Consider the following 14025-nt stretch of genomic DNA (forward strand, 5'->3'; position numbering starts at 1 on the left):
TTCTGAAAACACCTGTCTTGGGTGTATGACAGAACATTCAGAAGTCCCTTTCAGCTTAATCTGAGCTTTGATTTTCATGATTATTGTCTAAATGCACCTGTAAGCTGTGCTGTGTAACTCTGTTAGCAGGAGAATCAATGGGAAAAGCTCTTGAGCTACAAATGCAAATGTACCATATGCTGCTAGTAAAATTAAATAGTCTGCCTTAATCTTGATTTAAATGTCTTTGAGTTAGTTCCCCTGCCTCTCAAAAGAGGAGTGAAAAACTTCTCTTTGAAATATGGTGCTGTTAGAGATCATTCATAAATGTACTGTCTGCTACATAATATGGCTATTATTTTCTTTTTGGAGGGTATTAATGCAATCTGTAATGCACAACCTCTTTCCTGCTGCAGGGTTTTTCTCAGCATCTAAAAAGTAGTGAAAAATATGTGAAGCTTCAAAATGAGTTAATGTAATGGATAAATCAACCCCTGAGGCATTCTTAAGGGAGAAAGTGTATCTTTCTTCTTGTGAATAACTGCACTGTTCAGATGGGAGCAAGCAGGTCAGTGGGTAGGACTCTAACACTGGGTCTGTGTCCTTCTTTCACACAATTCTTGTGTAATTCGAAGAATGTCACTAGAGCTAGATCAAAATGGAAATCAAGCTCCATGGCTCAGCTCTGTGTCTTGTTAATATTTGCTGGTAAGGAAGGAATTGATTTTAAAAAATAATTTTTGGAAGTTAACTTTGATAGATTTTTAAAAGCTTCCATCATATATTTAAAGAAAAAAATCATTCTGAAATCCTTTTAGCTGCTCTCTTAAAGATGCATTTGGAAAAGGTGTTGAGACTCACTTTCAGAGGTTTGCTTGGTATTACATGTGTCACACTTGAAAACCTATGCCCCAGTCATGAGCAGCTTAAAAAAATTTCAGGAAAATAGCCATTTCTTCAAACCATAACTATCACTTGTTTTGGCTGACAGTTTTGGTGTGGCAGGATGCATTCCAGACATCTGTAAGCAGGAACACGCCTTGGAGCTCTGCAGATATAAACTGTAGAGAAGCTTTAGAAGGAGCACTGTATAGTGAAAGCATATCATGGAATTTATTGTGTTATTGACAGATGTTGGGTGAATCCTTTCTGAGCCTTGACTCTGAAGCTATTGATTTTGTCTAGAACTGGATTAAGAGTTACCAAAGCTTAAGACACTTTAAAAGGAAATTTTATATGCTTAGTAAATGAAGTTGTTATGAATTGTCTCATCAAAATAGGATCTTGTGCTACCAGAGTTGTTATCCTTCCTGGCACATCTGTCCTGATAATTCACCCTTGCAAACCTAATGCTAGGGAGGTAAATTGCCTGGTGCCTCCTAGGGTTGGATCCTTTTTTGAAGCTTTTTCACTGCCACTTTTTCAGGGCAATTGATTTGACCTTTGAATCCCAATCCATTTAGTTTATTATTTTGCCACTGTACCCTGAATTTCACTGTCTCCTTCAACTTAATCTTAACATATTTGGGCTGTGGAGATTTTCCAAGGGCTTGGGTTGTTTTGTTGCCAGCAGAAGAGGTAACTTCTTCAGATGAACATCTACGGGCCACTCAAGAATAGGACAGAAAATTTGGCATTGGCTCTTCCACTGTCTTTTGCAGCTCTTGGAAACTTACTTTTCCTCCTCAGCCCTATTTTGAAATCTGTCTTTTTGACATGCTTTCTGTTGAGTTAGAGTGAAAGTGGGCTGGGGGCAGAGTGTGTGCTTTGCTTAGTACAATATGTTTTCCTTCAGGATCGTACTGGAATGTCACTATTAAGCAGCATTTTGGGGAAGGCGGGATGATGGCTCTTATGGTTTCTGGGCTTTGCTCTCTTCAGTTGAATATTCAGTACCAAAGTAGGGGAATGCTTTGTAGAGTTATTCTTTTCCTTAAAACATGAGATCAATGGCATTTGAGAAAAGAATATGAAAGAAAAGATCCCCAGGAAGTTGCTCGCTAGTACTTCACTCTCCTTAGGAAAAGTGGAAGTAAAGGTAATCAAGCAGAATTTTTAAGATTAGCAGAACAAAAAACAATGGAAAGAAGCTGTGTACAAACTATATAGTTAAAATTTGTTATTTTTGATTGCTGAATAGAGAAAAGCATCATGAAAACTGATAAGCTTCCTAGAATTTTTATCCTTCACCCCTTCATGAATATTTTGCCATGGACTATATACTCCAAACAGAAATTGAAATAACATATTTTAGTAATCTCCTTGTGATTGTCACAGTGGGAACTGCAGAGTACAAAATAGTTTAAAAACTTTGTCTTTCTTCAGCTGGTTTACTGAGATCATTAAAAGAATTGGCTCCAATACTGAGGGCTGAGTACATAAAAATTTGGACTGTGTTCATATTGAAGGAAGAAGCCAGGCAAATTTCCTCTCTTCCGTAATGGTATTAGCTAATAGGTATGAGCTTGGCCAAATTGAAAAGGAGTGTCTCAATATTTGGAAATTGTGTTCATCTAAAAAACATGTTCCCTTCATTTTTGCAGAATTTTCCAGCCTGCTAAAGGTGCGGCTGATATACTAGAATGGACACAGAGGATTTCCCTCCACCACCACCAGAAGGTAATTGAAATAGTTTGGAGTTTAAGGCCAATTTTTCTCTAAGAATTTGTTTATCTTTCCAGCATGGGCACAGTGATTTTACCTCTGAAGCATTCCCTTTCCCCGTATCACCCTAAGGCTTGGTCCCATGGTATTCTGTTGAAACATGAGCTCCTGTCATCTACCCTCTCTTGTTTTTGGTCTTCACTCACTGGTGTAGTTAGAACATGATGGGAAAAAACATTGGAGCAATTGGTCCTTGCTCCAAAATATGTGTTTTCTATGGCAACTCCTTGTAGTCAGAGCACAGACACAGAAGAATATTATGGATGCTGGACTAAGGGGCTCATTGTGTAAGGTTAACACTCAGTGCCCCTTGCCTGTTGTATCCTGGTGGCTGGATGGCCTCTGGTGTATCCCAGGTTTCTGAGGGCACAAAGGTAGGATCTACAAAGACACTGTCTCACTGCCTTTTGTGGTTTTGCTCAAAGAAAACGTTGCATAGGGTGATTTTTTTATCCTGTAAGCACATAATTGTGTAGTGCTTGCTACTACATATTTTAATACTTAACAGGATTTGGCTTTTGGTAGCTGGATTTTGAGAGACTTCATAGAAGTATTATGTCCTTGTTCTGGTCATCCCAAAACATGAATTTATGGAGATCTGTGGTTGAACCTGCTTTTATTTCAGTTAAGTTGCTATTATAGTTTGTGTAGATAGGGATTTTTCTGTAAAATATTATCTGTTCTGTATATAGGACAATATTACTTATGGACTTGCACTTTATTATATATGTTGATAGATGTATGTATTAATATATAAAAATAATATACATTGTTACCTGTAAGACATTTCACTTAATGTTCACACAGAACTTACATGAAGCCCTTTGAGTATAAAAACAAATTTAATCTTAGTTTTATTCAGCTGTAACTCTTTGGGAATTTGGGAATTGTCATTCTAGATCAGAACTGCTTTCTCTCTAGGCACTGCCTCAGATAGAGGTCTGTTACTAGATACTGCCCAGGGAGTTGGGAGTGTGAAAGAAGCAGAAACTTGTGAAATCAGCTTTTAATGGGTTAGATTTCTGGCCAACATTATTGGCAGTTTCATTTATGCTCTGAGATATCACTTAGATTATTGTTGGCAGCAATTCCTTGGCTGTCCGTGTCCTAATCCATGTGGTCAGGACCCTGAATTTAGCTCAGTTTTGTTTAGTGACAGTTACTGTGAAACTATCTCTATGGGATAATCCATCTCCAAAGCAGTGTAGTGCTGTAGGGGAAGAGCCATCCCTAAGGAATCAATATTTCCACTTGAGCAGAGGCTGCCGTTTTTCAAAGACAGCCAATAACTGCGGCAACAGCTCCAACTTTGTGCAGCATTTCAGCTGTGGGATAGATGCTCTGACAGGATTTCAGGGTGATGCAGTTCAGTGCACTTCCAGAATTCAAGTTCTTTCTTGGCAAAGGTTTTTGTGACGTGTAGAACTATGTGTATCATGTCCTTATTTTCAGACATGTCAGTTCTTAAGAGGCTGGGATTAGATTTATTTAACATAAATTGAGATTCTGTTATACCTAATCTTGCATCAATATCAATTGATACTTTTTTTTGGAGAGCGGAGGGGAAAGGAGCAGGGGGACGATTTTGAACAGGCCCCCCAGAGACCAGCACCACTCCTGACAGAGTTAAAAAAGTGCTTGGTTAATGCTCTCAGGCACATGGTATTATTCTGGGGTGGCTGTGTGCAGAGCCAGAAGTGGGACTTTGATGAGCCTTATGGGTCCCTTCCAGCTCAGAATATTCTGTGATTTCTCTCTCATCTGAAAAAGCTTTTCTGAAACTAGTGGAGCATGTATACTTTTTTAGTTTGCCGTTGCTAACTCTCTTAAAAACCTATGAAAGGGATTATCAGTGATAATGACACTAAAAGACATTTTAGTTCACTACCTAGCTAATTCTCATTACCTGTTTTGCAGGTGGAAAAGAGGTGAGGATTTGAGGGCCAAGTATGACAGCAAATACACATAACAACTGACAAACGAAGGCTTATTTTGCCTGCATATACAGTGGCCATTCATGTATCTGTTCAGGAGGGGTGAGCAGCCTCTGTCAGTGCCTTTGGACAGTGGGCACATGGGTGGGTTTTCTGAGCTCATAGTGGGGATGAGATTCCTGTTGGGTGCAGAACCCTTTGCTACACCATTAAAAAAAATTCTTACTTTCGGCATAATGATTCTAAAATCCCACACTGGGGCCACGGATGAAATAAATTGCTTTTTTAAAAGAGAAAGTTCTTAGGATATTGTGGGAATTTTTTTGTTTACTTATTTTTTGTCCTAACAAAGATAGCTGTAGTGCTGAAAGTCACGTGGGCTCCTTTCTACAAGTGTATACCTTGCACTATAAATCTCAGCTTTATTCTTGATGATTAATTGTTCTATGGTTTTGCCAGGTAAGTTCTCCACACTTATTTTTTATCAATTTTTTAATGCATGCACGGGGAAAAATAGTAGTAATCTTCATCTTTGTCATGGGGATGTTGCAAGAAAAAAGATGAAAGGTTAAATAATGTGTTTTCATTAGCCATAGCCATCTGTACCTTGTTTAAGTTAAGGTGCAGTAAATGTCAATAGTGAAGCTGCTTCTGCCACTACTCGGTAAGGAAAAACGACATGTGATAAAAGAATGGAATGTAACATATTTTATTTGTTTTAATTTATTCTGCTTATGCAACTTTTCTGTTCAGAAGTGTTTGGACATTCCATTCATGCATTGCTAATCAGGTAGTGACAAGTCTGTGCTGGTTACCTTTCCTACCTCAGAGCAAATTCAAGTAGTGAGTAACTTGGAAAAATTATTACTGTGTGTTCTGTCCTCTGGAGTTCTTTAAAAAGAGCTTCTTCTTCAAGCCATGATTAAAAATTTCCTAGTATTTTTGTCAGTGTATGTTGAGGGAATGTATGTTTTAGTAAACAGGGAGCAGTTGGAGTGGGGTAAATGCAAAGGCTTCCTTAGCTAAGAGTAAAATCCAAAAAAGTACTTCCAAAATGGATACTTGCAATGATAGTGCTAGCTTATGTTCCCTTCTTTAGTGTGTCTGTACGTATGAATTTAGGTGTGAAGTGCAGGTATTTAGAATTTCTTACATAAAAGAATTCCATGGCTATCTTGTGAAATAAAATAGAGGATGATTCTTGTTCTGTCATCAGAAAATTCCTTTCTTGAAAGCTAAGTGAAAATGGCAGATCTTATCGTGGCTGTAAGTTGTAATTATGCTTTTAATTGATTGCTGTAATGGAGTGTCCTTTACCAAACACATTTAGACAAGAAGAGGATATGCTGTGGACTGCAGGCTGTGGAGGGAGGAATTACAAAGCTGGTAGTTCTAAGAATGTGGCATCCCATTGAGTCTGTTGTGTACAGGACTTACCTTCACACTGAACAACTGGGACTGGAGGCTGGTTGCTAATGTTATGCGTGGTGTTTACGTGTGATGGATGGCCTGTACTTGTGCAGTTACTGCTTTATTAGGAGATGTCATGTCTGGCAGTTTGTCATTCCTCTACTTGGAGAATATCTGGTGATCTTGCAAAGTGGAAGCCCTTTTCTTGAAGCGAGGGCTTTAGAGGCGTTTATCAGAGCGTGTTTTCAAAGGAAACCTGTTTGTTTGCTTGGCATGATGGTTGCCTGAGAAACAGCTTCTTGCCCAAAGGAAACTGAGGGTACTTTCTGTGACAAGGAGGTTTAGTTTCATTGTCTCTAAATATGTCTGTTTCTCACTCTTTCTAGTACATAGCACTATGCCTCAGATGATTTCTCTGTGAAAACTATTGGAAAGCATTGGTTGTATTTCCTCATACTGAGTGTACTTTTCTTTGTTTCCCATTTATAGAAAATTAACATAAATGATGCATTAAAATTTTAAAGTGAAATACTGAAATTTCAGTGTTTGTACAAGGACATTGTGAGAATCAATTTGAATGCATAGTATTGCCAACGATTCTTTCTACCTTGAGAGGGAATCATCTTCATTTGAGAAGTATGAGAGGTGCTCTTAAGGACCAAGTATAGTGGAGAGCTGGATGTTCACTCACCCACACCGCTGTCCCCAGTTCCTTGGGTAAAGCTAGATAAGAAGCCTTGTCATGCTGGAATTTGGGATTTAAGATGTTCTTTGAAATGAAGTTATTTTTTCTAAAACTGGTGGTAGACTAAAAATATCTCATAGACATCTATTTTGTACACATTTTTGTATAAAAAATCACCTCTCTAGACCTATGAGTGGGATATTTCTTTGCTCCTGATATGGAGACATGTAGAACAAGGAGACCAAGGACTTAAATCTGGATATCCTGTATGCAGCTGAGTGCTGTGATTGTGTCTTTCCGCAGTTATTTTTTGTTGTTTCCCTGTCAGGGCCAGAACACTAAAATAGTCCTTGCCTCTCTGTTCCTGAGAAGGAAGTCTGGCCTGAGTCCTTGGGTAGGAGTGAAGTATGCTCTCATAACTGAACTGTGAACTGTGCTCTCACAAAAGTTTCCGCTGGGATGACCTTACATATTATAACCAAAAAAAACCCTAAAACAAAGAACCGCACCAACAAACAAAAAAAAACCCACCATCCCCAAAAAACTGAAACTCAACAAAAAACCCACCAATTTATAAAAAAACCCTATTTTCTTAATAAGGAGCTGCTGGTGAGCTGCTGTGTTTTGCTGTAGAGATGACTGTGTTTCTCTGCCAGAGGAGCTGCTTTTTATTCTGTATCCTATATGTATCTCACACTATTTAGTTACTATTTTTTTACTACTTAGTGAAAAAATTCATAGTTTGTTTATGTTTTAACAGTTTTAAGCAGCTAATTTTGTGACTGAGACAAGAGGTGGTTAAATTGGGCTTTTTTAATATCAACAAGAGAAGCACTTGTATGTTTTATGATTTAGTTTCAGAAAGTACAAAATATTGAAGACCCTAAGATTGTATTTATTTACTGCGGTTGGGAAAATAAGGCATTGCTTAAATTAAGCTGCAGATACGAAGGGAGTTGGTCTTGGGCTAAACAATATTGTTAGGTATCTATTTTCAGCATACAGACAGTTACAAATGATTGTAAAAAGGGAGCCAAGATTTCAGGAGAATGAGAACAGAATATGAATTGTAGTTATGAATGGCTCCTTGTTTTTGAAACTGGCAATAGCTTGCTGGTTTCTGACATCCCATCTGTAACAGAACAATTTATTTATTTCTAAAGGTCACATTTCTCTCAGTAAATGAAGGACAATGCATTGTTTAAGGTAAGGATTAATTATTTTATGTGACAATTCAGACAAGCTGTGTAATGAAGAGTAACAAGAAAATTCCCTTTGCAAAAACCATTTATGGTGTCACATGTCACTCATAATTATGTATTTTTTCTTCTAGCCAAGTATATTTATGTATTGGAAAAAACAAAAAAATAGAAAATAAATAGGTTTATAAATAGCTTATTTTTGGTTTTAGTAGCCACAAAGAAAACACAGTATACATAGATGTAATTATATCTTCTTTTATTATGAAGAAAAATGGTAAAAACTTTGCTAGATGTTTAGAACATGTTAAATAATGTTACTGTTCTGGATTTCTTGGTGGGTGACTTCATTTCTTTGATAATATTTGGTGTTTTCTTTCTAGATAATAAGATGTAGTTGTTTTGTTGGGTTTTTTTCCTGTTTACTCAGCTGCTCTTTAAGGTGACTTGACTTTACTTGCTAGGTCTGTGTAGGGACAAGGCCCAGTCATGTTAATCAGAAAGAATAGTTGGTGATGAGATAAAGGCCTTTCAGGGGATTGCAGCAAAACTTGATCCTTGGTTGGTGGTAACTACTGTTGGTTGATTGGTAACTAGTGTGGATTGCTTTTAGAAACCCCAAAAATTGTAAAGGAATTTATGCTGATTTTTGGGTATTCTTTCAATGAACAGTTGAAACTAAGCTCTGAAATTTTAATTTCAGTGAGCCGACATGTAAGAAGAGGGTGAGTTATTTTTTTCTATACTTCTTTTGCCTTTTTAGGACTTGTATCTACCATTAGCTGGCTGGAATAAACTGCTGGCAAAGAACTGAGACATTTTTTGATTTTTGAAGTTTTTTACTTCAGTTTCACTGAACTCAATAAATATTCACTAACCATGCCTAAAGCCTCTGTAATGATTCTACTCTAGAGTTTACAGAAAGATTCACTTTTTTATAAATTGTTATAATTCTCTTACCTTGTGCATGAGCTTGTCTCAGATAAAAGCTTGTCTGTATTACAATAACTTAAATAAAGTGTATGAATTTTTGAATGAGACATTTATTAGGTGCTGCTTGCTTTTCCTGCATGCAGGAACTGAAACTATGCCTAGTAATCTGAGGAAAACATACTTGTTAAAGATTTTTGGGAGAAGACTCTCCCAACCCCCTGTATAGATTTTCTTTTTTCTTCATCATTGAAATAATTTTTCTAGCCTTACCATATTTTCATTAAAATGAATACAGAAAATGATTTAGTAGGGTTGTTGAAGAAGAAGGGTTGTTGCAAGAAAATCTTACTGTTAAATAGTCTGTTGTTGAGTTCAATAACTTTGTTTAGGGGAAAGCATGATAGTTTCTGGATAACTTTATGCTGGTAGAAGTTTCTCTAGGGGCTGGAAGGGAAGATGCCTGTTCTCCTGTGCCATGGGGATGCTAACTGAAGGATGACTTCCCAGTCTCTGTATTTCCCTATTCTGTATGTTGGCAAGAGGAACAGAGGGAAATGCAGGTGCTGCCCTGGGAGCAGTGAATTGGTTAAGTGTTATTTGTCCAGAGGATCTTATCAGTCTCCTGTGTTGCAAAGGGAAGTAGAAGTAAAATTAACTTTGGCTGGGAATGCTGTTTTCCCATGCATATCAGATGGTGACCCATTCCTATTTGCATGAGGAGAACACTTGCTAACTGTCTTGGGTCTGGCTGAGATGGAGTTCATTTTCCCCACAGCAGCTCTCTCAGATCTGGCTGGCGTTGGCTCTGCTGGACATGGGGGAAGCTTCTGGCAGCTTTTCACCACAGCAGCCACCACTGTAGCCTCTGGACCACCAAAACCTGGGAATGGAAAACAAATACACAAAACCAATTCTTAACAAGGCTTTTTATATTGGAAGAAATTCCTTCCTGACTTCCATCTGGACTGGCTGAAGGTCTGAATCGTGATGTTTGCTTATGGTGGTTTTCTTTGACCAGTCTTGGGGCCAAGACAGAGCTTCCCTCCCTCTCCATGGCTAATGAAAGGAGGGCAATGAGAAGGGCTCTGAGGCTGTTGGACTGAAAGGTCCCAAGGAAACACCATTGTTGCCCAGTATCCACTGGTGATAGGATTTCTGGTAGGAGATGTGTTAAAAGGGTACTGTAAATTAGGATTTCCTCAGAGTTCAGTGATCTAAGAATTACTGTTTTCATGAGTAATTCTTCTTTTGCTTGAATTCCACTGGCTCCTTTTTTTTTTTTTTTTGAGATAAAACTGGACATTACTATGTTAGGGAAAAGAAGATCAAGATGTGTTCAAATAATAATTAAAATAAATACTAAGAAAGGGTGCTATAAAACTCCCTCCTCATTAGTTGCTGAGATAATGGATTTGTCATTTTTTGCATATATTATGCTGAGTTTACAAATCAGTCTATCTGATTAGTGCTCTTTAGGCTGGATGAAGGGGTAACCATAGAAATGAGGAGGTAAGAAGCCGTCTGAAATCCAAAGTATTTCCAGTATTGTCCTGGATTTACAGGACATAACCATTCTGTTCTAGTTCATACTTTTTTAAGCAAAATACAGTAAATTGCAGAAAAATTTAATACCTAGTTTGTTTCTTTGTCCAGAATTCATCAAGGGGAAAACACAAATAGTTAAATCTTAATGATTTTTAAACATGTGAACAGGTTGCATGCAGTGCTTGGAGTGTTAGAGGAGCTGTAATTGTTGGGAACAAGGAACCTTTGGCAGCGTGTGTCCAAAAGGACACCCAGATTGCTGGAGCAGCGTGCATCTTCTGACCCTGCCTGGACTGTTGCTCCAGAGGTGGGCTGAGCATATGAAGAGCTGCGTGTCAGCAGCTGTTGGAGTCAGAGGATTTGAGGTCTTCTAAGTGGTGCTTTTGGGGGGACCCAGTGAGTGCTTAAGGGTTGACATTGCTAGACAAAGGGTTGTTCAGCCTGGACCAATGATCCAGGATTTCAGCATCCCTTTGCTGAAGTCATCCAAAAGTTCACTCTAGGAAATATGTACAATTGCTGGCAGGGTGGAGGGAAAAACACAATCCAAAAATGAAGTCACGTTCTTTGCTAACTTCTTAACCAGACTGTGTCATCCTGGTAGAAAGATGTTGCTAGAATGATACAAGGCCTCAAAACTCAAGCTTTTGCTCTGATTGGCTTTCAGCTTTTCATTAGTATGACAGTCAGTTTATGCACCTGAGCTGTATGCTTTCTTTCAGTAGAGGTGGGATCTCATGCTCCCTGTTTCAGATCTCCAGGGTGTATCTGGCTGCCTTCTTCTTCATAGGGTTCCCAATTACTTTTAAAGAGCTTTTGGTACAAGGTATTGCTAGATGATTCAGCAGTTTGATATTGCTAATTAGAATTAAATAGACTGTATTAGAGAAATGCATATGCCTCAAAGCATTAAATGGCAATTGTTTCAAAGTAAGAGTAATTATTTGGAAAACTAGATATTAATAGTTAAAACTGACAGAAAAAAGAAATACAGAAGTAAATAACAAGCCAGGCTACTCTCACTGGTGGAATTTTCCTTAAAAAAAATATTTTTTCATAAAATTGTCAACTACATGGTCAAAACTGCATTTTCTAAAAAAGTTTTCTGTTTTTCCCTTCATATATAATCTGTGCCTTATGGTTAGCTAACATGCTTGCAGTACCAGAGATGGACATTTAATTTTCTCAACGACTTTGTAGTTGTCTGCCGTTTGATTTCTGTTTTGTTGGAGCTCTCTGGTTTTCCTCTTCCTGTGTGGATTGTCCATTTGGCAGCACATTGTAGGTGAGTTCAGGAGATCGTGTGTGCAGTTGCTGAGGCTAAGCTCAGCTGCACAGCCACCATCAGCAGACCTGTTGTACCCTAGCTCAGCTGTCTGGTGGCATTTCTACCAACTCACATGGGTGACTTTGAGGGGTACTGAGGGTTATTGGTATTCCTTGAATACTGACGGAAAGCTAGTAGCCTTTAGTATGGATAGGTGATTTTTAGTATAGAGAGGGATCTCTCATATATTTATGCAGAATTCCAAATAACGTCTGTACAGGCTTTCCTTACAGCACAAGCAAAATTTCTTGGTATTTCTTGGAAATTCGTATGTCAAAACATGCTAATATGTTGTCATCTTATTGCAGGGGTTCCATACAGTTGTCTCATCACAAAAGTTTCATACCTTCTTGGTGTTTCTCGTGGGCAGCTCCTCAGAGCACTGACTCTTTCTTCTTCACAAAGCAGCCAGCTAACTCCAGTTCCCTTCTCAACAAGCCACCCCACTCTTTTATAGCACTCCTCTTCTCATTGGTTACAGCTGTGGCCTGTTAAAATCAGGCCTGCTCCTAATCTTTGATAATTGGCCCAGCTGCAACTCCGTAGGGGTACGATTACTTTCTACACTATTTTCTTCTGTTCTATCCCCCTACACTAATATGGTGCTGAAGTAGAAAAGACATCCTCAGGACCAGGCTTGATCTGTGTTTCTAAGGGTGATAGGCAATACCAGTGTGCTGAGTATTTAAAGTAAATGGCTATAATACACTGATTTTACGTAGCTGCCTTTCTGGTTAGCGGGTAGCCAGCACTGAAAAGCACATTGAGGCTTTGCAAAGGAGTACAAGTATGCTGGTGTTGCTCCTGCTTTTGTCTGGACTGCATAATTCATGTCTTAATGCTGTTATTTTAGACTTTTGATTTTTTGCAACTCAGTTCTTTTAAACTTTAGGTAATTAAGACTTAAATTTTTAGCACTGTGAGTAGTTTGTAAACTTCAGGGTTTTGCTATTTGTAAATCTCTCCTAACATCCACAGACCTGGGCTTTATTTCAAGGAATGCAATTTTTTTGGTATTAGGCATGCTGTTGTTAGCAGGCTCTCTGAAACGTGAGCAGGCAGATTCATTACTCTTCTGACTCTGGTTTTGAATTTGTTTTTTTATCCAGAAGAACAATATCTGTTGTGCATGCTCAACAACATAATTAGCATGTAGTGTGTGTATTTGCAAAATACTAAAGAGGCATTTGTACTTATTTCTTTGTTATTTATTTGCAGGGAAAGCCTGTTAATTCATGTGGTTTTGTCTTTGTTTCCATCACTGGAAACAATTTTTGCATGAATGTATACTTTTCAGTTTGGTTGGAGGTTTTTTGTAACTGTTTTCCACAGAGACTGGTAATGCTGACATTGTGGTCATGCTTTGGATGTGTGTGCATGCTGTGTGTAATTAGCAGCCTGCTTGTGCCACAAGGACCTGGGCTCCTTGCAGAGCCAGCTTAGCACAGCTGTGAGAGCAGGGGGAATGGGTGCAAATGAGTGCAAAGGGAAAGTCCTTGGCTCTGACCCGCTTCCCATGGGAAGGAGCACTCTTGTGTTTTTATGCGCACAGTTTGTCCTACACGTTTTTTTCCCCCAGAAGAACAGATACTTTCCACCTGTGTGACTGTGTGAGGAGGTGCTTTATGGATGCCAGTGGTGTGCTGGTGGCTGTCCTGTGTGCCTGGGAAGTGGCAGTGCTCGTACAGGTCAGCCTTTCCCCTGCAGGGTCCCCCCTGCCCTGCACCTCACCACTCTCCCTGCACAGGTGCTGGTGCAGGTGTCCTTTCAGAAGGGCAGAACAGTGATGTGTCAGCTGAATACCAGAGTGAAAGACTATTTAACTGCAGGTTTCTCTCCTGGAAATGAAGAATTAGTGGTCACAAGTGGGAGAGAGATGAGTGATTGAAAATACCACGTTGCTTTCTAGCATTAGGAATGCAGCCTAAGCAGTGCTTTCAAACTGGGAGAAATAAGATGTTGTCCAGTGGCAACCAAGTTTCTTGAAACTGTCTGCAAGTTGCTGCTGAGGGAGCTGTTATTTTACAAAGTTGGCCAAATCTGGAAGCTTCTGCAGGCATGAGTGTTTCCTAGCACAAGTTTCACCATCCTGACAAACACCAAGCCTCTGCTGTGAAATCTCTTCTGAAATAAAAAGAGAACAGCTTGAGAGCCCATTTATGCTGGAGCGCAGTCAGCAGGGTGTGTTTGGCCCCAAATGGTTAGTTTTATAAAAATAATGGTAATTTTAAAAAATCACTTGTTTCCTGGTATCTGCATGCTTTCAATACTTATTTCTGTTGTACACTTATATAAGGAGCTCAGCAGATTTTAATTGTCTAGAAATAGAGGTTTGTAAAGGAAAGGGTG

General features: G+C 38.8%; 1 protein-coding gene across 4 annotated transcripts in view; it reads left to right on the top strand.

Moving 5' to 3' along the window:
• The window catches only part of ARHGEF10 (Rho guanine nucleotide exchange factor 10), a 110251-nt gene that overhangs the window by 10166 nt on the left and 86060 nt on the right, over positions 1-14025 (top strand). For all 4 annotated transcript variants that reach the window (XM_036380380.2, XM_036380381.2, XM_036380382.2 and 1 more), the window contains exon 2: positions 2523-2598. In XM_036380380.2, coding sequence (XP_036236273.1) covers positions 2562-2598 — 37 coding nt within the window. In that variant the 5' untranslated portion in view covers positions 2523-2561. The remainder of the gene's footprint in view (positions 1-2522; positions 2599-14025) is intronic.

This window comes from Molothrus ater, chromosome 3, assembly GCF_012460135.2.
Source record: "Molothrus ater isolate BHLD 08-10-18 breed brown headed cowbird chromosome 3, BPBGC_Mater_1.1, whole genome shotgun sequence".
In the NCBI taxonomy this organism is placed as follows: domain Eukaryota; kingdom Metazoa; phylum Chordata; class Aves; order Passeriformes; family Icteridae; genus Molothrus; species Molothrus ater.